Raw genomic sequence first — 24940 nt, forward strand, 5'->3', positions numbered from 1 at the left:
GCTGTGAAGGCAAAAGGAACAGACTTGTTAACTGTTGAAGGAAACTGCAGTATTATCTGCAATGGGTTTGTTGTGGTAGGATCATTTTCAAACAGCAAAAGTTTCAGTCAAAGTTAACACTAAACTGCAGTACAAGGAGGAAAAAGGCTCAGTGGTTTACTTGAATCCTTTAATCTAGGGGTGACAATAGGATTGCAGATGCAAGGGGTATATCTGTTGCTGCTAGTAGAGACTTTTTAGATTTGGGTTAACTGCATGTATTTATCTAATGAGCTGTTGTTTTGAGATGATCAGAATTTGCCCTGGTCTTGTTCTTTTGAATTTGTTACAACTATGTTGTCCATGATTGACCAGAAGCATTATGTTTGCTCTTGAGACGGGTGCATTACTTTACTTCCAGGAGGACCATATCTCAAAAGCAAGTATACCAAACATCTCTGCTTCCCTTTTGGCTGCAGCAGGGGTATATGCAAATCAGAGAAGAAATTGATCCCAATTAGGTATTTAGAAGCTACTTTTTAAAAACAGAAAAAATGAAGAGTGGGTACATAAGGGAGAGCCTAAGTCAGTTTTATAGCTATTTTTAAGTTGCATGGAGATGCTTTTCAAACAAAAATAAAGAGAAATGCAGTTAAGTGTTTGAAACAGAATGGATGATTTGTGAGGTTGTACTGCAGAAATGCCTCATCCAACTTAGATGTATTCAAAAAGTGAAAATACGCTTGGACAAATGAAATCCTAGTGTAAATGAATGCAACTCCTTTGGTAGTAAAAGTGTCACACCTTGAAACAAGATGAAACAATATTTATGTTGCTGAAAAAGTAGGGGCTGTGTCCTACTGAAGTGGGACTTGGTCTTTGAACGGTATTCAACCTTCTCTAAGCTGACAAGTGTTTTAAACCCCCTCTGTTTTTTGTATTTTGTCAGCTATTTGTATTTCAAGGCACCAGCTAGGTTAGGCTCCTATTGTATAAAGTGCTGTGCCAGAACTTAGGAAGAGACAATACCTTCCCCATAGAATTTACAGTTAAATGGACCTGGAAAAGATGGGTAGGATATTGAATTTGCAACTGGTTTTAATTCATTGCAGTCCTCATATTGGAGAAAAAAAATAGAGTGACATCAAAGTGTAAATCTTTTTGGTAGTGTTCTTAGGTTTGCCTCATGAAATATGTCAAGTATGATCACTGGACATAGGACTGATAGGTGTAGATAATTTAAGAAAGACATTTCCCTTAAGAAAGAGGGAACTCAGTGAGGGAAAACCAAGGTGATTAGGAGGGACAGAGGTGAGAGAGTAGTAGGTGGACAGCATCTGGCACAGTGTTCTGAGTTACTGTTATTTGCTGAGAGCACAGAGTGGCATGAGCTACGAAGAGGGAGCCTGTGATTGAATTGGGAGAGCACTAGAATTTGTGAGATAAAATGGTTCATAAAAGAAACAAACAATGCCTTCTACTGCTCACGTCTGTTACAGCATCAGACAGCTTTCCTGGGGAGGTACTGGAATCCATGTTTTTAGCATTTAAAATAGTTGACTGGCATGACTGTTTAATGAACAGATTTGTCTTGGTTGCCAAGGAAAGGAAGTGGGTATAAGGAGGTATCACACAGTGGATTTTTGGGGTGCTGTGAGAAGTATGTTTCTGATAGTCACCAGAATCCTGGGGTTTAATGGTCAAGAAAAGGCTATGAGGAGAACTAATATTTAAAGTAGTCCTAGTACTAGGGGTTTGATATTTAGTCTAATATGCCATTTGTCATCTGTACCTTTGGAGTAAATAAGAGATGAATTGGAGTCCTCATTTTGCTTTCATGTACTTTTGGAGATTAAAGATTTCCATGTATGCTCAAATGTCATATTTTTTGCAGCTACTTACCATAAAAAGTGGATGAAACTCTGAAATTTGGTATGAGACTTGATTTGTATTTTGGTCAACCCTCTTGCCATGAGAGCCTTCTCTGATAACAAATTATTTTAAGTTTATAAGTAAAATATTTGATCTTGGTGCAAATTGGGATTTTGTAGCTGTATGGAATCATTCCATCCATGCTAGGGGAGCTAATCCCAGATAAATATAATTACAATGTCATTTAAAAAATGATGCTTGTTCCACCAGTAAGCTTTTAGTATCAAAGTTCTGCCTGTCCTTCTGCCAGCTTTGGTCAGGCCTTTCTTCCTTTTTGTCTTAGCAGTCTGAAAAGGCGTAACCACATTGCAGTGTGATTTCACACAAGCTTCATTTAGAACAAAAGGAAAAATACACGAACAAGTTCCACTTCCTCTCTGTTACCTGACACCACTTTCTGAATGATAGCATCATGTTTATATGATCTATTTTCACTTTCTTGTCTTTTAAAATATTTATTATATGGACTTTATTTTTTGTATCATTGTGATATTTATAACTTATCAAAACTGATATAAGCCATTAATTTACACTAAGGATCAGGGAAAATGGTGGGGTGTAGAAGAGAGCCAGCATATAAGACTTTTTCAAAATATCTAAGCTATCCTTAATGCCAAAGATACTTGAATGCTGGACCCTGTGATATTGTGATTAGTCTGGAAGAATAATTATCCTCCAAGAGGAACAGAAAACGCAAAAGATTTAGAAGTCCAAATTAAATTGTAGATGCAAGAAAAGGTTATTAGGAGAAGGAATATTTAAAGCAGATAGTGCAAGTGGAGACAATAGACTAATACTAGAGGACTGATATTTAGTCTAATGTGCCTCTTGTAGTCTAGACGATTGCAGTAAATAAGGGGGCAAATCATAATCCTCATTTTGCTTTCATGTAAGATTTTTCATTTAAAGATTTGCATGTACACTTAAATGTCTTACATAGTCTGCTACAATTAGGCCTTCGTTAATGAAGTTGCATGTGCATAACTGGTTTTAATAGTTTATGTGGAGAGGGGAAGAATTCTTTCATTACATAGATTCACAGAGTGAGAATTTTTTGAGTGACCAGCCCTGCTTGGCTTAGCCGTGCCACCAGCAAGAAAGGTCTGCTTAAGTGAATTATGAATAGAAAGAGAGAAAACTGGCAAACACATTTGCAGTGCCATCCAGTGCTGTGCAGTTCAAGCAATGCCATTGACTGGTCAGTAACTGACCTTCTGAGGCCAGCATAAGCACTTCATTTCACCTCCCCATGCCTCAGTTTCACCATCTGTAAAATGCCTCTGTAAAGGATTTTGGGCTTCTCTATACAAATGACCAAGGTGAATGTAGGGACTGGGAGTGCGTTTCTTGTTTACTTAGCATTGATTTAGGCTTAGCAGAGTAGCTTCCAAAGTGAGAGATTTCGTTTAGAAAGAGAATGGTGCCATCTGGGATGTGAGAGCAGCTTCTTTGAAAAAGTAACTCTGAACTATGCTCACTGAATCCCCTAGAACAGTACCCAGGCTTTCTCAACACACTGTACAGCTTCACTATGACTCAAGTGGGCCAAAATCCCATACCAGGGTTAAGTATAACATATGACAAATGCAACTCCCACACAGTCATGAGGAACAGAGTCTTCCTGTTTACTCTGTGCAGACAGGCATCATGCTTTTTCTGCTCACAGGGCTGTGTTGTCTTAACACAGATAATTAAGAAAAACAACAGCAGCAAAACACAAAATGTTGTTCAGATAGGAAGTTCCAGATTGACATCCCTGGAGACTGATCAAAATATCATAGTCCTCCATCTCCTAGCGAAGAATGGAGTATGCTCTGTGGTAGAAGTTACCTTCTGCTGTAGTGTGAAGGATCAGCAGCTGCATCCAAGCGTAGCTGTCTGCTGGGACCATCAGCTTGCTGCAGGTGGTGTGGTGCACAGTGACAAGATAATGTCACCCTCTTCACCTCTGCTGTATAGCCACCAAGGCAAAGGGCTCCAGCGTGGAGGATCGTGCTGGGGGACCCTTCCTAAAGCAGCAAAAGCGCAGGGAGAGAGAGAGGGTGCGCCAGCTCCCTCCCAGCCGGCAGAGCGCGCTCCTGGTGAGACCCCCAGAGGAGTCTGGACAGGCTGGATTGATGGGCTGAGGTCAATTGTATGAGGTTTAATAAGGCCAAGTGCCGAGTCCTGCACTTCAGTCACAACAACCCCATGCAACACTACAGGCTTGGGGAGGAGTGGCTGGAAAGCTGCCCAGCAGAAGAGGACCTGGGGGTGCTGGTTGACAGCCGGCTGAATATGAGCCAGCCGTGTGCCCAGGTGGCCAAGAAGGCCAACAGCATCCTGGCCTGTATCAGAAATAGTGTGGCCAGCAGGAGTAGGGAAGTGATTGTACCCCTGTACTCGGCACTGGTGAGGCTGCACCTCAAATCCTGTGTTCAATTTTGGGCCCCTCACTAAAAGAAGGATATCAAGTTGCTGGAGTGTGTCCAAAGAAGGGCAACAAAGCTGGTGAGGGGTCTGGAGCACAAGTCTTGTGAGGAGCAGCTGAGGGAACTGGGGTTATTCAGTCTGGAGGAGTCTGAGGGGAGACCTTATCGCTCTGTACAACTGCCTGAAAGAGGGTTGTGGTGAGGTGGGTATTGATCTCTTCTCCCAAGTAACTAGCAATAGGACGAGAGGAAATGGCCTCAAGTTGTGCAAGGGGACGTTTAGACTGAATATTAGGAAAAATTTCTTTACTGAGAGAGTGATGAAACATTGGAACAGGCTGCCCAGGGAGGTGGTGGAGTCACCATCACTGAAAGTATTCAAAAAACACGTAGATGGGGCACTTTGGGATGTGGTTTAGTGGGCATGGTGGTGTTGGGTTGATGGTTGGACTTGATGATCTTAAAGGACTTTTCTGACCTTAATGATTCTGTGATAGAGCTACTGTGTGAGTGTGGAAGTGAAACTGGTTCATCTGGCTAGGACTGGGCAGGATGCAAGCAGTAAGCAAGCTGTGTAACTGATGGATGGCGAAGGAAGAGAATCATAAATACAGTATTAGTGTTGGCTCATGATTTCTAAACCAAGCTCGTAATAGTCTTTTTTAAAATGTATTTTAAGGGGTGCGTGTATTGGTAGTGCAGGAGACCTGACTCGATTTTTTAGTTACACTTGCTTTTTGGCATTTTTATTGACAAGCTAGAATGGCAATCAGAGACACACTGGTAGGGAAGGAATCTATTTCCTGGAAATGGAGGTACACTGGTGGTTTTTTTTGAGTGGGTGTAATGCTGTATTAAAGATTCTTCTAGGTTCTTAAAAGACAATATATTTGGTAATTAAAATAGTGAGCTATGTTCATCTTGGTGACGACTCCCCAGCTGCCTGCCTACACTGTGATAATTTACGTGTGTCATATTTTGAGTAGTTAGGTGATGTCCTAGACACCAATAAGCTTATGGCTGATTTTGATGGAAACTGGAGAAGCCTGAATTTCCATTGGTGTAAGTATTGTCATTACGTACTCTCTGGGTAGCAGGGTGAGCACACAGAAGGCTATAGCAAAGAAATAGGATTACTGTGGATTCAAGGCTGGGTCAATGACCTCTCAGAAGACTATGGGTGAAAACAGGGCTGGAAAGTAGATAAGAGGACTTGGGGTTGAGATGAATGTACCAGAAGGATTCCTCTACCTATAGTGCAAGATGAACCCATTGTAGGCTCAATTTGATGGAAATGAGGCTGCTAGAAGCACCTTGCTCCTTCATTCAGGCATATCCATTTCAGTTTACAGGATCTGAGAAACAGGTTATGTAGTGAAAATATCTACCTCTTGTACAGAGCTGTATATCTGCAGGATAGAAGACCTGAATGTTGCTGCCTTTTCGGGCCAGAACACCTATGTGGGACATTCTTGGCTTTTCCATACAGCTCCTGTTCCAGCCAGTGCTTCAACCCCACTCTAGGCAGGGAATGCGTCAGAGAAGTGCCGCTTAGTTCAGCATCCGTACTCAATGAAATGTGTAACCAGGCACTTAGGTAGTGCTCTTCTGTGTCAGATCTGATGATGTAGTTATGACTTGTTTTACAGTTGGGGTGACTGAAGTACAAGGGAGAGGATCTGGCTCAGTGGCAAAGCTGGGGCTGGAATCCAGACTTACTGCATGGTTTAGCAGTTTGTCCTGCCAAAGCTCAGATGAGTTGTGTAGCACATGCACACATGTCTCATGGGAGAGAGCTTGTTCACATGATCGCAAGGTGGTAATGGTCTTGTCCAGGAGCAGAGTGGTTTGCCATCAGAATTGGATAAGAGTCAGTGACTGCCAGCGTTTCCATACTTCTGAACTCCCCAACTCTAGTAGTTAAGGCTGCCAGTGTCTAATTTCATGGGACAGTTGACTAGTAAGAGATGATGCTAACTGTAAATAATGCAGTATCTTTAATTTCAGGTCTCATTTCAGCATGGACAAAGGAGCTGAACTCAAGTGGCAGCTGGAGGAGTCACCTGGCAAAGCAGGACAGCAAGAGCAAAGCCCTGATGATGGAGACAAAGCAGAAGTGCCAGGACAGCCTGCACACAGCAAGGACAAACCACCCCAGAGCCATACCCTCCAGTGGGAGAGTCTAGGCAGACAGTTTGTAGAGTATGAGCAGGTGGCTCCATTTCTAATCCCAGAGGAGCAGCAGAGAAGGCTTCTGGACTTTCTTCCCCTCTTCTTAAAGGTTTGTTCTCCTTGTTAACTTTGGGGCAGATGACAAGGATGTAAATTTGAGTTTCTGTTGCTGTATCCATTGTGGTCACCTGCGCTGCTAGTGGAGTTAATTGGAGCATGATCCATTTGTCTAGGTGATAATTACTTTTATTCCATTGAGAGCCTGGCAAAACAGTTTCTTGTCCTCCTTTAACTAAACTGCTGTGTTAGCATGAGAAAAGTATATGGGGGAGTACTGCTTTATTTTCATGAATGGCTAAATTCTATTGTTGGAGTCAAGGGATATGTTGATGAGACAGGCATGTTTCAAAAGTGAGTACCCTGTGAAGAGGCCACTTCATGTCTGCTGTGTCTATTTTGTTACTTAGTAGTGGGCTGACCACAGTTTCAGTCTGTGAAAATGTGGCTGTGGCATGCAGCCAGCTAGGGGAAATGCAGGGGTACAGTCTTAAGACGGAGTTTTTGGGTTAATGACAGTGCTGATGTCTAATTTTAGGGCTTGAGAGAGGAGTTGTCTTATAGATGGGGGAACTGTGGCATGAGGAGGGGAAGGTTGTACTGTGGGTAAGGGACACAGCTGAGAACTAGAACAGTTTAGTTAGCAGGCTGCCCTACCCCATGCCCTAGATCTTCCATCAGCCAACAATTTCTGAGATGGCCATATTGAAGGGTGAAGCTGAAAGAGCTTTGTAATGAATGGGAGCCTTATGGGCTGGTTTTGTTTGCTAGAGTGTGTGAAATGTACAGGGAACTTTTTGAGTGGACCATACAGTGACAGAATGGCAGAGCTTATACTGAGTGGAGCAGGAAACCTGGCTTATCTTTAAATGTACTTTGGCCATGTTGTAGTACAGAAGAATTGTTTTTCTCCTGAATTGGGTATTTATGGGTATGGAATCTGTGTTTTTACGTTCTCTCACTATGTAAGTCTTTCAGAAGGAAAACAAAAGCTTCTTTTTGGTGAAACCATATTTCAATTATGGCATATTTCAGCCATCTGTACTTGTGAGTTTTGAGTGTTCTTGAGTGACCAAACTCAGATCCATCTGTTCCCTACCTAGCTGAGCTGGTTTTCTGAAAAAAGTCAGTGGATAGGTGAGAAAAAAATATTAATGACATGGTCACTCTGTCTCTATGGAAGAATTGTGGGACATAAAAAGTGATACTCTGTAGTGAGAGGGACATTTTGAACTGTGTGTGCAGGGAAATCACTGTGCTCAGGGGTATGAAATCTTTGCTGTCCATTACAGTAAAGCAGCAATAACTTCCAGATAGTCATAAACATTTCACTGAGCTGAATGGAGCATGAATTTGTGAAGCTTGCAAGTCCTGGTGCAGAGCAGGACTTTGAAATCGCTATAGGTGCTGGTGTCAGTTAACAGCACTGAAGCAGGTCACTCATTAGTGTCAATGTGATGCAAACAGTTTACTTGAGGGTAAGATCTGGTGATGTCTATGGTGAAGAGCTTGCTGTGTTTGAGTACAAGCTTGCCCTGGCCCAAGGCAGTGCAGATAAAATGAATGGAAGGGTCTGAAAAGGCAGTGAGTGTGTAGCCTGGAGTCTCAGAAGAAGCCTTCTCATTTGATCTAAATGGCCTTACAGATTTTATGATTACTGAACAAAGCTTTCACTTTTCACCACTTTGTCTCAGCTTCTGGATTTGTTTGCATAGAACAGTGTCTCTCCTGAACTGAAGGCTATATTTGAGCAGAAGAGCTGTTGCTCTGCATATGTGCCTGTCACTGGAAACTAATCTCTCTCTCTGCATATGGCACTACATGTGCTGGAGCAGACTTGGCCCTTCTGGGAGCTCACCACCACTTTATTGGCTCACAGAAATTCTGGCTTCACAAAGGGGCAGTGTTCCTTCCTCAGCCTTCAAAGAATGCTCTTCAAAGTCAGATCAGGACTGATATCTGACAGTTTTCTTTTAGGGGGGCACCTTCTTATTCCATGGGCCTGCTTTTTAAATTGCACTGTTCTTTTTCTGAGACAGCGTGGCAACAAGATACAACCTTTTTGCTTGGAGCAAGAGCCATCTACTCTGCTTTTCCTACAGCTGGTTTTCAGACCTCCTGCCTTCCTTCCTCTTGAAGCTCCATGGAAAACATACATCCTTAATGCTTTGAGGGTACAAATGAATTCCAAAGATAGGCTTTGCTGTGGAAGACAGTCTCTCCAAACTGCATACTCCCCCTCTTGTAAGCAATGTATTGCAGGCTTTTCGTGAAATTCTTCTGTTGAGGTTTTTCTGCCTCAAATTTACAATGAAATTGAAATTCTCAGATCTCAAGGTTTTTGAGTTCTGTTGCAGCTTTAATTTTTGAATACCATGTAGTGGACATGAAGTAAACAAGTCTTGGTGAGATGGGATTATATAGAACAACTTCAGATTTGCTGATAATTAACTAGGTATGAATAACAAGAATGCCTTCCATGCAAATGTCATTTTTTGCAGCGAAAGTTTCAAAGGACTGAGGAAGTTGTTACTGAAAAAAGGTGATGAAAGCTACAAAATCTAGAACGCTTAGGAATTAAAATTTGGACAGCAAAGCAGGAAATTGCTTATTTATCATGACACATGTGAAATAAACTTTAGTACCAGTGGGTCAAAGGACAGCTATTCCCCAGAAGGCAAGCTCAGTATTGCTAAGGGACTGGCAGTGTTGTGCATAAGCATACCCATCATGTGTTTCCCTTCTGTAGGGCTGAACTTCACATGTGTTAATGTTGTAGAAAGTGATTTCCTGAATTGCAGTAGGGCTTGCAGAGAGGATTTTAAATTCCTAAAGGACATTTTGGATACAGAGTATATTCAGAATGGACATGTGAATTTCTCATTAGCTTAAGACTTGATTTTGTGCCTCCTTCTTCCCCTTCACTTTTCTTAGATGTATCAGTGAAGCTTTGCAGTACTTTGTAGGCATTTGGGTTCAGATGTGTAGCCAGAGCATTTTGGCCTTGCATCATTGACTCAGGAGTACATTGTGGAGGATCTGGCCCTTTAGCTTTGAGTCATCATGTTCTTCCCCATATGACTTTTACTCCCTTCATGTACCAGCCTTCTGGTTTCTGCTAAGCCCCAGGGCTGGCTTGGGGAAGCGCATATGAGTTATACATGTTACGAAGTTCTTACAGAAACTACCTCACTTCCTCCTGTTTAACAAGGGACTCTGCATAAGTTGTTTTCCTCCTTGGAAGACTTCCATCTTTTGCTTTTCCTTTCCTTGTTTGATCACACAGATGCCAGTGCATCTCTGTCTTTTTGTCTTAGAGTGTTTTAGGTCTTAGTTGGCTGGAGAGAGAACGCATTGTCCAGGACCCACCTCGGGTGTGGGGGCTCATTACTCACTGGTGCTTCTTGATGTAGAAGGAAAATGTGTAGGAGGAAAATGTTAGCCATCTGCCTGTGATTCAGGCCTAGGCTAGCAGTCATTTTAATGTGCCCTCTTGTATCTTCCCTCTTGGTGCCTCAGAAAGTATCAGAATGCTCTATTACATGGGTGGCTTTTGAGCTAGCATCTCTCCATGAAGCATGGAATAAGAAGAACAGATGGCAACAGCAGACACAGGGAACTTGTGGCAGAATCTTAAACATGTAGAAACAGGCTTAAGAGGAAGAGGGGGAAATCAGATTACATTGATACAATATTATTTGAGTTTCCCCTGAAGGCAGACATCCTGGAGTAGAGTCAGGTTGATATTTTTCCAGATACATATCTGTTATAGGCTTAAAGATGGATATGGGACTGATTAGATCTGCTTGTAAAGGAGAGCATATTCCAGAGGATGGTGTCTGACCCGCAGGAAGATCACCTATAAAATAAAGTCAGAACACTAGTGGCCTGGTCTGTAGTGAGATGGACTAGCATAATATTTGCACAATGGTAGCATTGCTATGAACCTTGGATTACTGCTCTCTGCTGTGTATGGTCTGAACTAAAAATTATCCTGCTCTTTCTGTTAGCAGAAGAGTGTAACAGGTCCTTTCTGAAGTGTTCAGAGGGTGTTCCTCTTTGAGGCAGAGGGACAGGAATCTATCACCGCTTTCTTCTGAAAAAGGGTGACAAACATTAATGACAAACACTGTATATTCTTAAGTGGCTATGGGTTTCTTGTCATTGTGTGTGCCCCGCTTGCTTCTGTTCCTTACAGATCTTCCCTCATTTCTGCATCAGAAGTGGAGGAATCAGTGGACCTTGCTTCTGCAACTGAGGGTCTCTGAAAAATAATTCATGGTCAAAATCTGAAAACTACTAGCTTGTTTTCTTAATATTGTTGATTGATTGAAAACTAATTAATAGGCACACTGTGCAATTACATTTCACTCTTTTTGTAGCCCAGAAAAATAATTGAATGCAGTTCCAGAGGTCAATGCAGTAAACTGAAGCAAAAAGTAGGTGCTTGCCTGATTGCCAACAGACAACTGGCACTTTGTGGGAAAGAAATAGCTTGTCCACACGCTTCCATCAGCAGAGAAAGAACAAGTAATTGAAAGCAATGGTAGGGAAGGAAATAATGTTTACAGAGGATCTTCTTTCACAAAGAGTTGCACTGATTTCTTGGCAGGCAGTATTATGTGGTGTCTGCTCCAAATTACTTCAGGAGAACAGATGTCTTATTATTTTTGTTACCTTCCTTTCATCATCTGGCCTTACACCTTTATTTTTCTGAGATTTTAGAAGGACAACACTTTTGTAAAGAAAATTTTCAGGTTTGCTGGGGACAGGTGTCTCAGCCTGGTATTTAGAGGTGAATATTGCACTATTGCTAATACATTGACGTGTGTAGCATCAGATGTTCTATATAAAAGTAATGGTACCTGATTTTCAGAGTCCAGTTGGGTGCAACAGTATTAGTCTACTGGAATGTTTTTTTTTATTGCTTTTGGATTTTTTTTTTCCCCAAAGTCAAGGCTAAGAAACATCTGAGAGAGGACCTGTTTGTTAGACTCAGACCAGGGAACCATCAAGTCTTGCTGCTGTTTCCCTTGTCGGTTTTGCATTGAATTGCTTCTCCGTTCTTGATCAAGTAATTTATAAAGTAATTTATAAATTGTTTATAAACTTGTCTATAAATTTGTTTTCCTTGGCTAGCTATGCATTTAGGACTCTACCTTCCCATTTAGGGGTCCTTATTATAGCATAGGAAATGTTTAGAAATGCTGATCTGGTAAACATTTACTGTCATCATCTCAGCATTTTAGAAGTGCATCTTTTCCGATATTAGCACCAATCTGTTTTCATGATGTAAGGTAGCTTGTAATGTTGTAAATTCCTAGCCATACAGGGTTGTCATTCCAGGCCTGGTAGCCTCATAGCCTCTTAACCTCATATGCAGGTGGGTTAGGCAACTCATATTGCTACAGAATCACATCCAGTACCTTTTGGGCTAGAATATTGCTGTTTTTTCAGCTCCTATCCCCATGTTTTCTTCTATTTTCTTACTTTGCAACAAAGATTATTTCTATTCAGTAAGAAATGCTGATTTTATGAGCCTTACTTTCCTCCCAAATAGAGTAGAATTGAAAAGCAGAAACTTTGTGAATGTATTAAAAAAACCACCACCAACAATGAACCACAACCCAAAACAAAACCCAAAGGAGTGAGTTTGTTCCTTCTGTGATTTTTATAAATCTATTGACTTGAAATAAATAGTTCATTTTCAAGTGAATCTTGGCCAGTATATTGCTACCTGGGAGCAGTAGTCCTGTATTACTGTGGGGCTTTTTTTCTAGATCTGTTGCAAATGCTCCACGAGAGCAGCAGTTTCAGTCCTATCTCAGTCTCTAAGTAGCTGAGACTGTGCAACGATGTGCTCAGCAGAAAAAATACAATTTTAATTTTTATTTTTGTATTAAATTGAAAGCTTAAGTTTTGTTTATGACTAGCTTTAGTTTGGAGGAGAGCTGCCTTTGGAGAAGGATATACTTCTACTGAAAAATTCTTGGACCACTGTAGCTGTAACCTCTTCAGGGTACATAGTGTTTATGTTGTATTTTAAAAGGGACTAACATGCTTTTTGATACAAATTAGTGACACAGGGGCTATGACAAACATTTACATTGTTTTGATTGTATTCAACGGAGAAAATAATGTAAATGCTCTCTAGTAGGTGCATTACATGATTCAAAAAGTAAGTTGACTTCTGTATCTGTAGTGTCACACTGTGGCTTGTCTGACAAATACCGCTTAATGGACTACACTGGCTGGGCAAGGAATTTTGCAGAGGAATGTTATTTTTATGTTTGTTTATTTGTATTTATTAGTACTTCTCAATCTACCAACGACATTCTGCATCAGAAACACTTAACAGTTACACTTGGATTTCAGGCCTGGGAACAGTCTGCTGGAGTAATCGTATTCCCCAACATTCAGCTGTTAGCCAGTGAGGTTTCCAAGCTTCTGACAAAAGAAATTAAGAGGAACCTCAATGGCAAACCTGCAGGTAATGATCCCATACCATACCCAGTGGACCCACTAATTCTGGGAATGCGTTGTCATTCAGCTGTCCTCTGTGCTTACCATGACGGAAAAAAAGGGAGAATGGGAACAGGCAAAGTGTAGCAAGCCAGATCTTTTACTAGGTGTGAGCTAGCACTGGTTTTGGATGACTGCACTGAAGGTCTGGCCTTGTATGCCGTGCTGACTGCTGTTTTGGAACTTTTGTAGCTGGAAAGTTGTAACACTGCAGTTATGTAGTAAGATAGTAGATGACACACTATCACAGAACCATAGAATCATAGGGTTGAAAGGGACCTTTAAAGGTCATCTAGTCCAACACCCCTGCAATGAGCAGGGACACCTTCAACTAGATCAGGTTGCTCAGAGCCCTGTTCAACTTGATCTGGAATGTTTCCAGGGTCAGGGCATCTATCACCTCTCTGGGCAACCTGTGCCAGTGTTTCACCACCCTCATTGTGAAAAATTTCTACCTTGTATCTAGTCTAAATCTACCTTCTTTTAGTTTAAAACCATTACTCTTTGTCCTGTCACAACAGGCCCTCCTAAAAAGCCTGTCCCCATCTTTCTTATCAGCCCTCTTTAAGTACTGGCAGGCTGCAATAAGGTCTTCCCAGAGCCTATTCTTCTCCAGCCTGAACAACCCCAACTCTCAGCCTTTAAGCCTATTCTGAGGAGCTTTCTTTAATGCAAAAAATACTGCTAGCCACACACGGCTTTCCTGGTGGCTGTTGTACATTCTTAGCACTGGTCAGCTGGCAGACTTCATGGCCTGAGCTGGTATTCCCTGAGAAGCTTGTCAGTTTGAAACATGTAGTTTACATGAACTGACCTGAGCCTTATGCTGGATCAAAATCTTTTTCTGTCCTTTTATTCACTTGAGGGGACTCCTGCTACTGTAATTTTGTTTGTCAGATCTGTTAAGAAAGTATCAATGTGGCAATTTACTCTCATTAAGGAATTAAAATTTAATGTTTTTGTGGTAACAGAGGAAGCTCGTCTGGCTTTGGAGCAATTGCTACAACAGAAAGGGGAAGCAGAAGATGGCCGTTTGCTCCTGAAATCAGTGTACCTGCTCTCACAGACTGACTTGGTAAGACAAATGACTACAAAGGGTTGGGTTTTTTGTGTCTTGTTTTGTTTTTTTCCTTTTTATTTCAGAGAAGCTGGGTAGCCACCCCAATCGTGGAACACCTAAGTCTCATAATGTTTGCGTTATCCCCAGTGCTTTGTGCTTCAGCATGCCCAGGGTATACAGTCAGATGAAGGACATACCACCAGGTTGTAGCCCAGGCTTTTCTAAAAGAGAGAAGTAAGCGCTCTGTGCTTTCAGATACCCTTTTTGTTTTGATCATCAGGCAGCTGCTTTTCTAGTTTTCCTCTGGTTTATCTTTTTTTCCATTGTGTATCACTGCTCTTCAGCTTTTCTTTGTCACTCCAGTTTATGTATCAAAAAGATGACTAGTAAGGATATGTCTGTCTGGTAATGCAGTGGTTGGATTTTGCATCCTGGTAGCCTCTCACTTTGAAGCATTTCAAAGCATCTCATGAACTCTACTTGTACAGCCATCCTGAATGCAGACTGACATCAGCAGTACAGTCTGCTGATGGGCATCGGGGGTGCGTTTATCCCTGCCATTTTGCTGAGCAGTTTGTCTCATCCCTATTCAGATACATGAAAATAAAACAGATACATGAAAATAAAATTTTACTGTCAGCTTCTAGTGGACATGTTCTGCATCATAAGGAGCTCTATAAAATTATATACAGTTACTCACAGCATGAAGTTCTTGTTGAGGTTTGTGTTTTTCACAGATTTAAGACATTGCTATTTTTTGTAGCGCACACTCACAAAACTTCATATCACAAACCTCACTCTTCTGTTTAATTTGCTGTGGATTTTTGATTAGCTGTAATTAGAATGTGTACAGTTATTCAATAGGTTATGAAAGCAAAGGTGTTATAGATAAATTGGTGCTATGCTGGGTCAAGGAGGGAATGGAGAACTCATGGTTTTAACGTACCAGGTCTCTATAGCTGCAGGGTGTCCTGTGAACTATATAACAAAAGGGGCATGTCTGCCACTGGACTTACTGCTATTTTTAGCTGCTAGTTAGTTTGCAGGTTGTGTGCTTTATTGACTGTAGGTCTCCATATGCAGGGCATAGTATCTCTGTCACAGCAGTAGTTCAGCTGGAGTGGGAAGTCCTGGGAACAGCTATGGCAACACAGTCAGTGTGCCAAGTGGATTTGTACAGCCATGCTAAGTGATTGCTAAGCTTGTGTGCCCTATAGCACTTGTAAGAATAAAATACTCAAGTAGCTCTTTCATCTGCCATGACTACAGTCAGTGTGTAGAAACACAAGGAAAGTGTGGTCAGCTTCTGCAGGGGCGGATTTTTATTTTCCTTTCTTAGAGAACTACGTGGAACATCATTGGATCTGGCCTTCCAGCTGCTCTGATCCAGTGCCTGTACCTTTTCTTCACTTTTCCTCTGAAGAAAACCAGTGATGATGGAGAGACAAGTGAAGATGACATCCAAACTCAGGAAATGCTTGTTAAGGTGAGATGTACCTCTGGGAGTTCATTTACCCTGAGTACTCAGATGTTCACTTAGACTTTTAGCTGTTGATTGATTCAAACTGACAAAAAACTGAAAACCATTGAACAAACATCAGGAGCAGTACAAAACAATCTGAGATGATGTCACTGTGTCTCTTATTTTTTTGTTAAAGAAAACAACATGATTTTGTAAATGGGAAAAAAATCCATTGAGAATATCCTAGTGGTAGTTTTATTTGTTCATTTCACTGCATCCTTTCTCCTGATGTTAGTGTCAAAGTACAATCGCCCCACCCCAATAGATTTTTATTCATCTCTCAGATATTTGTAGAGGTGTTTATTGTTGCTGATTTTTGTTTGCTTTTCAGATAATGCTTAACATGTACAGAGAGGAACAAGGTGTAGAGGAACTTCTGGCAGCTGATAAACTTCAGTCATTAATTATAGCAACTGCTTCCCTCTGGAACCAATGTAGCCACTCATGGAAAGTACCAACTGGCCGTGTGCTGAGAACAATTTCAAAGGCTCAGACAAAAAACAGCATTGTGTACCTACAAGGTTTGGTTTAATAATTTGGCTTCTCCTTTCCTCATAGCTCCGCTGAGAATGAATTCACAAGAAGAGTCTCCCTGGCATAGGTTTTTATGTCTACATCATCTGGTAGTCAGTCAACTGCAAAGCATTGGCTCTTGGCTTTCTAGAAAGGAGCTTTATTTAGTACTGATAACCATCTGGAAACAGAAGTTTTCTTCTACACAAAAAAATGGAAGTACAAGCAAGAGCTAATCCCACCTGATCACACTAATGTAGCCAAGGACAAGTTGTATTACGTTGGGTTTTTTTAAGTTGTGTGACTCAACGCATGAACCTAAGGCTTATGCACACTCTAAATAAAAAGTTGAGGCGTACTGCCAGAGGAACAGTATCTTTTGGGACAACGTCATGATCAGTTGAGTTACATCCTCATTTCTTCCTAGGCTTTATTAAAGTAAGCAATTTTTTTTTGTTATTGAGAAGTGCAAAGGCCATGAGTCTCAATTTCTTAGAAGGAAAAAAAAAAGTTTTATAATCCACACTTTACTGTCAGTATTCCTTGTCAAGGAGTAACTGCATATAGGTATTTTTATTTTTTAAAATAAAAATTTGTCTTCCTAAGTGAGATTGAAAGACTGAGGAATAATAGTTCTGAGAGTACTGAACTGTTTAGACATTTTGAAGCTGTCCTGAAAGGACTGGCCATGAGATCACACAAGAAAACTAGGCTTTATTGCTTGGAACAAGATGTGTATACCCCATCACATATGCCTCACTGAGCAGAGAATTAATCTGTGAACTCTGCACAGAATGTGTGATTGACTTAGTACAAGACAGTTAAATATGTCAGCCTCTGCTTACCTTGTACTCAGACAGCTGGATTCACTGTATGTGATTTTTTGGTGAGTGGGTAGGTTAGAAGTTTATACTCCTAAGACTGAATCAGCTTCTGAGGTTTAAGCAAATAAATGCATGTATACTTTAAAACCAGAAATGTTATTTGTGTAGCCTCTGAGATGAGTGCGATGTTCATATATCCTCTTGTCTTTTCTTTCTAGAAAGAGTTAACTGACTCCTATTTTACTGGGAAATAACTTTTCAAACTTGTTGTTCTGTTTTTGTGAGTAACTTCTTAAATACTTGCTGTATTTTTTTCCACAGCTGTAGACTGCATTAAAATAGCTATTCAGAATCTCTTTAAACTGGCTGATACCCTACCTGCTTGTGATGTGTGTGAGGCTGCTAGTATTGTCTTGTGCTTTGTGAAAGATTCCTATCCCATATCATCAGCTTTATTAACAGAGTTTGAAAATAATGATGGCTACCAACTCCTGCTAAAAATTTTACTCAGGTAAGTAGAGAGGCTTTTAGTGGGCTTCTAGAGGATGGTAAAAATTTTCAGAATGCATGGTGGTCTGTTTTAAAATATGAGTCATGTAGGTAATCCTGTGTGGATATAAAGCCAGTAATAAAGACCCAGATCTTGGGTCTTTCATTGCTGTTTTCAGAAGAATAAAGTAATACATAACTTATACTGAAACTGTAGAGGAAATTAATGGTAGGAGAAGTTAGTCTACAGGTGGGATAGGGACTTATTGAACACAAGGCAAATGTTCTTCATCAATTAGTATTAGAAGGGATGTAGGTCAGAGGCATTTGTCTCAGTTAAGGTGAACTCGATCCAGGAATGCAGTCAGCTAGGGAGGGTATTTTGTAATTTGGATCTAGAGGGTTGTAATTTTAATCATGAATCCAAAGATATCTGAGAGTGTGGTTTCTGATCCTACAGTTGGAAAAAGTTTTGTCTTTTTCTGGCAGTGTTTTTTTTTAGTTACCTTAGATTGTCTAGCTTTCTCTTATAAATAAACTGTCTTGAGATGTATATTTCTGAGGAAATTTTTCCATATAAGGACAGAAATAGATCTTTATCAGCAAGGGCTCTGACTGCCCCTGTCCTTTTTAACTGATGTAACTAATCTGGAAAGACAGAAATGGCACACAGGTGTTCAGGGCTTCAGATTAGCCTCCCTTTCTAGCACATACTGGCAGAAAGGGATAGACAGAGAGCTTCTTTCCTGAATGTGTTGTGTGTCAAGATTTTGTCTTCTCTGATGCTTGGAATTTCTTTTTCCAAGGTAAAAAGAATCTTGCTGATCGCACTTTTTCCTGCCAAAATGAATACTAGCATTTGCCCTGACCCCCTTTTTTTTTGCCTTGTTTAGATTAAAACAGAACTTTTTTTTTTGTTTTCTTCTGACATTTTCCTAACTTCCAGTGTCAATCTACTGCTCAGCTGCTATGCTGAGATACTGCAGTTTTCCTTAAGAATTGATGCCTCTAATCAGTACAGAAGAGGAAATTTCTGCTCTTTGACATACTGTCACTTCAGTCTAAACTATAGCAAATCTGGGATTACAGTTCAAACTATTTCCTTATATGAGAGACATGCTGTCTTCATGTTTGATTCTCAAAGCTTGGGCAATGCAATATTTCTCCCTTCCTAAGGGCTGAGTTTTTTCTATTATTTGTCTCAGTTAGCAACTACCTTGCCTTGCCAACCATATGCCTACCTTTTTAATGTGAAGTGTCTGTTTTAATTTTTTGATCTCTCACAAACTTTATTTACTCCCCAAAACAGGCATTCTTTTGGAGATGATTACTTTTTTTTAAGTACAAGTAACTGGACAAAATTCCAACATTTACTTTATTTTTCAGAAGATTCTTACAGTCTCACTTCAATTTTCTTCTTCAATTTGTAAGTTCTGTTCTGATTCAGAATGTGCCACTATCGTGTGGAGTTTCTGTTTGTAAGATGATTAAACAAGTCACAGAAATAAGACAAAAAGACAGTAAAATAGTCTGGAGAGGAGTGGGTTTGTATTACTTAGCAATAGAAACATTTTGTGTTACTAAGGCATGAACATATGACTGTCCCAAGTTTTGTTGCTAGGTGTGAAGGGTTGCAGCAAAATGAAGGAGACCCCTATCTGCATGAGATCTTGGACATGCTGACTTGTCTTACAACCTGTGGAAAAACTGAACTGAAAGTTTCCGGCAATATTGTACACCCGCAATTACCACACTTTGATTTTGAACGGACACGGTCTTCAGGTACAGTGTGTGTGTATATCCATATAACTGTATATATCTGTGGCTATGTAGGTGGGTCATAGAAAAATGAAGCTCTATCAATATGTGTCTTAAGATGGAGGAAGGCATATGAGATGGTATTTTCTAATTCATGTGCTTAACACTGCAGGAGCCTGAATGCCACCTGCATCAAACTGAACTGACTGTGTCAGCTGTAGGTCTGATCCAAGGTTGAGAACATGCCTCCACATCACATCCTTTATATCTGTGACTCCTATTTCCGCTCTCAGACATGATTTACCATTATAGTTATGGTGCTTGCAGTCTTAAATAACATTGATGTAAAAATGATCTCACCTGTTTTTATCCCACAGGAATAACAGTGAAAAATCTCCAAGCTTTTCAGGTGTTGCAGTCCATTTTCCAGAAGAGTAATGATCAACACCTGTGCGGAAGAATCTTGGCAGCAATTGGTACCATATGGGCCTGGGACACAGTGAATTTCTTTCTTCTGGAATGGACATTACAACCTATCAACCAGTTTACTGACATAATCCATTTCAAACCACACACAGTCCAAGTCCAGTTCTTCAGACTGGTGGAGTCCATAGTGCTAGACCTGTCCTATGTCCCCCATGAAATTTTGAAGAAGGTTCAGTATTTGATAAAGGAAAACGTAGTGCCGTTCTGCACCTTAACAGCTCTCCGGTGCCTTCTCAGCATGACCAAGAAGGACCTGTTATTCAGTGACATATTCCGTGACTCTGGGCTCTTAGGCCTACTGCTGGCACTTTTGAGGAAGCAAGCCAAGATCCTGAGGAAGTCAGGTACAATTTAATGTCATTCACAATCACTGTTGAAATAGGCAGATCAATCTCTAATGTTCTTTTATTTGTGTGTGTTCCTACGAGGTATCACTAAAAAGGTAACCCTATATCAGCTGGAAAGTTGGAAACATCACTATTACCAGTATTGCCTGTTAGTTATGCAGAAGATCAGGACTGCAGAGCATAGAATTAGATGTGTGTTTCCCAATGAAGACTAGACCAACTAGACCCTGATGACTAGACAATGCCCTATCTGTATTTTGTTGCCCATTTTAGGGGTCAAGTAGCCTGTAAGTACTATTTAAGAAAAAACTGGAATTTGCTGGAGAACTGGTATTCCTTTTTGGTTTAATATATTTTAGCTACAGTTAACCACATCTTGAATAAATTGTATTACAACTTTCAATCTACTGATAGCTGGAATCCATCTGTCTGATCTGGAAGAAGGCACTGAGAAGGAATTAAATGCTGTGATGCTGAAGATGGTGGCTGCCCTCACAGTGGGTTCTGTGAGGAACACTGGTAAGAAATGACATATTACTGCATTACCTTTGATATTTGGGAGTAAGTGGCCACAATACTTCTTAAGGCGCACCAACAAATTTTCCAGCTTTTGTGCTTCAGTGAGAAGTGGAGGACAAAAGCTTGAAGTGTAGGGATAAAATGTTACGCCAGGAAGAAACGTGGCAAAGATATTCTCATCCTGCATAATGAGCCTTATCCCGGTAGTCATCCTGCTTCCCTCATCCATGTGTATACACCTGAAGTGTTTACACAGAAAACGAAAGCTTGTTTTCTGTGTGAGTTGTGTATTGTTTCTTCATCCAGATTTTCTTTCATGGTATCTATTATTTGAAATCTTGATGAGATCAGATACATGCTGAGGAACACCCATACATTTAGTATTGGCATACCTAAGTGGTGTGTGTGTGGAGGATCTTGTGGAACACACTAATACAGAAGTGAACTCTTTGAATACTGGAATCCGCTCACTTAATTCACTCTTGAATCCCAGAATCATTGTTTGCAGCATCTTAAAGTGCAAATATATTGCCTCAAACTATCAAGCAGTCCCTTTCATAAACTAGAGAGATGTTTAAGCTGAAAATTAATAAGGCATCTTTTCCTTTTCATTCATTATTGTATTGGGAAGCTGTCATCTCTGATTAGAAACCATTGTCATCCAGTCATTTTATCCCCTTGTGCCATTCAGTTTGTGTTGTCTTTAGCTTAACCAGCTCTTCTTGCCTTTCCTGCTGTATTTGTAGAAATGTAGCACTTCACACCAAAACTGAAAATCTACTTGTGAAAACTACAAGTAAAGGATAGTTTAAGTAACAAATGATACCGTATTTGTCCCCAGTTGTTCTGAAAGACTATGGAATGGTGCCATATATCAAGATATTTTTGGATGATGACTGCTACAGGAGCGCCACTCTCAGCATCTTGGAGCAGCTATCAGTCATCAACTACGAAGAATATATGAGCATTATTATTGGGGCCCTCTGTTCTTCTACCCAAGGAGAACTACATCTGAAACTAGATCTGCTGAAGGTAATTAATGTGGCTTCCCACTTGGTGTTTTCTTGGAAACAGCTTGGCTTGTGGCTTAATCTTACCCCTAGCACTGTTTTTTCCAAGAAGGTAAGTGCAGAAGGAAAAAGAGCCATGGGCCAGTTTTTGATTCTGGTAAATTGTGTGCTTTGATTTTTATCAATGTGTGTGTGGTCAACACCTTCACTCAGTATCAGATTGTAAAGTATTCTGAAGACTTAAATAGTAATGCAGGATGGAGAAATGGAAATAGCAAAGGTCACAGTTGTATGAGCAGTTCTATGTAACGTGGCAGAGAAAGGAGAAACAAATGTTAATGAAAGTGGAGATGTGGAAGGAGGATGTGAGAAGAGGTAAAAGAGTAAGACTGGAAGGGGTGGGGTAGGTGTGAGATGAACAGCTTTATTCTGATAAGTTTCCAAGGTTGAAATTTTGCTGTCCTTAATTTTGTCATCTCTTTCATACACTAGTGTCATGGAGAAAGGGATGAGATGATGGAAAGGGGGAGTCTTATGAATGTTTGGAGGAAGAAATTAGAACTATTCTTAGCCTCTATGGTGTTTATAAAGGGTCTGATCCATAAGCAGTGAAGCAGGGGAAAGAATCAGTGTGCTTTATTTTGGTTTAGATCATAGGTACTAATTTGAAAAACAGCCGTGCTGTAAGCACTGATTTAAAGTTTCATTCTACCTTGTCTACCAAGTGTGAACTGAATTCACCTTTCAGCACAATATAGCAGCTGCTTCTGTGACAAAAGAATCACGTTACTCTAAAAAAACCAAAAATGTGACAAAGTTTATAGCTTTGATTTAAAACAGTAAACTCTAACAATATATGTGTAAAAGTTGAGTATAGTGTCCAAACTAATATGAAAACAAATGCAGCTTCAGTGTCTAATTTTGACAAATGATAACTGTATTAAAGCATAATGTAAGCAAATGAATTTATTATCTACATCCACTGGGACTGTGATTGTGTTACACACAAATTCAGATTGATTTGCTAATATATATTTAGCTGTTAAAGCCTGAGCCCAAATGCAATTAGCACTGCTGTATTCCAGCATGGCACGTGGACAATTATGAGGAATAACAAATAATGGAATGTGAAAAAATTCTGTTAACGTTAACTGAGTTAGGGGGTTTCCAGCAGCCATCAGTTTTATAGATTCAAGACAGAGGAGTACTAACTCATAGGCGATTAAATTCTAACTGAGTTAGAGCTGGAGGAAATGTGGTTACTGTTGACCTTCTCTGAAATGTGTTAAAGCCATCCTGATAACTTCAACTCTGAGTTATTAAATTTACTCCCTGTTCAGAAGTCTCTGCCTGGTTTGATATATTATCATACAAAGTTGAATGACAGTAATAGAGTTCCCCCTCCCTCTCCAGTTCTGGCAACCCTTTCTCCCTGTCCTAGATCCTGTTACAGGGAGATATATTTACATTAGAAACTGTTCCTCTTCAGCAGGTTGTGAAGTGAAACTCTCATTGGATATCTGTTGGGAAACTTTATATGTAAATATATATATAGTATGTAAATACCTTTCTGATGTGAAAAGGTAAAGCCTTAAATTTGAAAGGTCCAGGGTGCCTGAAAGAGCATCATATTTACAAAAGGAATTGTGCAACATCCCAAAAACCTGTGATGGATTATATTTAAATGTAATAGACTGTTTCTTGCAAGCTCTTTTTTCTCACTAATTTTACTTCCACAACTACAACTCTTAATAACTCTTCTAGATTTGTTTTTCAAATGTCAAGCCCATAACGCGCACAATTTACAAGTGGTATAGGTTGTTTTTTATGCATATATAATATTGTCAAGTGGGATTCACTTGTAACCTGCTTTAAGCCCACTGAAGTTAGAGAAAATCTAATGACTTCATTATCTTGGGATCTGCCTCTTTATAGCTTTTTTCCTCCAAAGTGTTGTGCAAACTTTAAAAATATATCTGCTTAGAAAGGGAATGATTATTGCCTTTCTTAATGAGGAGAGCCTGCTGCTTGCAGTATTCTTTGGGCCATCCTATGTCGCTGCTTTTTTGGAAAGACTCTTTCAGTCATACGAGCAAAGTCTAGTGTGGCTCCTCATGTGTATTCAGGGGTGTAGGAAGACTTACCTATAGAGAACTGTGCTGCCTTCTCAGTTTCTATTTGAGGTTATTTAAAATTGAATCTCTTCTTTCATGTATTCAAGGCAAAGGCAGATTTCTTGAGAGAGTCTGAGAAGACTGATGAAAGAATAACCAAAGGTCTGAAATTACCTCTGTCCAAACTGACTAGGATATGTAATGCAGGAAACTTGATTTCTTTGCTTATTCCTGTGAGCAATATTCCCTACCTGTCAGGCTGACTCCATGGGTTGCTGCTGAGGATGTATTTAAATCTTGTTTGACTCATTTGGTATATTGGAGAAGGGAGGAGGAGAAAGGTTGTGTAGTGGTGACCTTTATTTTAACCAACTTTCTTTTTTCTTCAGAGTGTAATTTCACTGAAAGAGTTTTGGTACAAACTTGGAATTTTAAAATATTCTAAAGCTTCTTTGTGTCTTGGTTCAAGTGCTGCTTTTGTCTCCTTCCTTACCAATATTTGTAGTCACTCCTGAGGATACTGGAGAGTCCCAAGAGCCATTCAGCGTTCAGAACCTGCAGTGGATTCAATGGACTCCTGTCCCTTCTCTCAGACATGGAAGGTGCATTGCAGGACCCTCCATCTGGGCTGTGGGCAGCAGTTGGACAGAATTGCATATTGGAGCTTGTCTTCTACACGCTTCAGGGAATAACCTCAGCCTTGCACCTGGACCCTGTCAACAGCAACTTCTTTCAGAAGAATGGTCTGTTTGAAAAGATGGCAGAGGACCTTGGATCACTTGGATGCTTCTGCACGCAAGAAGAATGGCAAATCCCTCTGAGCCTTGAGAAGACAAGGACCTTTGCAGAATTCTTGGATGCAGCTTTCTGCGCTTCAGAACCTTTCCCAACGTGGCTAAAGAACTGCATATGGATTCTGAATTTTCTTGATCACATGGTCAAAGGAACCCTCCATTTGGAGAGCTACTTCAAGGAGAGAAAGCCAGAGATGGGAGAGACATCAAGGAATGATAAGGAGGGACCCCAATCTCAAGAGCAGCATGCTGTTGCTTTCAAAAGACCAGGCACCAAATTACCTGCCTCTGCCTATAGACTATGGGGAAACCCTGAAGAGAAGTAAGTCTTTTTTTACTACAGGGAATATAATAGTAAGACTGGTATCTGCATTTTAGATGGTAGTAAACTGCATAAGGTGTGACATAACGTTTTTAGAACAAAAAAATCA

At 40.3% G+C, this 24940-nt stretch overlaps 1 protein-coding gene across 1 annotated transcript in view; it reads left to right on the forward strand.

Moving 5' to 3' along the window:
* Positions 1–6342: 6342 nt before the first annotated feature.
* Positions 6343–24940, forward strand: part of LOC104616084 (WD repeat- and FYVE domain-containing protein 4-like) — a gene marked incomplete at its 3' end in the record, with an annotated part of 74366 nt that continues 55768 nt past the window's right edge. The window contains exons 1-11 of the mRNA XM_010282834.1: positions 6343–6603; positions 12927–13041; positions 14045–14148; positions 15473–15619; positions 15987–16176; positions 17314–17503; positions 19103–19263; positions 19617–20069; positions 20487–20591; positions 21433–21623; positions 24221–24831. Of these exons, the coding sequence (XP_010281136.1) occupies positions 6343–6603; positions 12927–13041; positions 14045–14148; positions 15473–15619; positions 15987–16176; positions 17314–17503; positions 19103–19263; positions 19617–20069; positions 20487–20591; positions 21433–21623; positions 24221–24831 (2528 nt within the window). The remainder of the gene's footprint in view (positions 6604–12926; positions 13042–14044; positions 14149–15472; positions 15620–15986; positions 16177–17313; positions 17504–19102; positions 19264–19616; positions 20070–20486; positions 20592–21432; positions 21624–24220; positions 24832–24940) is intronic.

This window comes from Phaethon lepturus, unplaced genomic scaffold, assembly GCF_000687285.1.
Source record: "Phaethon lepturus isolate BGI_N335 unplaced genomic scaffold, ASM68728v1 scaffold13892, whole genome shotgun sequence".
NCBI classification, from domain to species: Eukaryota; Metazoa; Chordata; class Aves; order Phaethontiformes; family Phaethontidae; genus Phaethon; species Phaethon lepturus.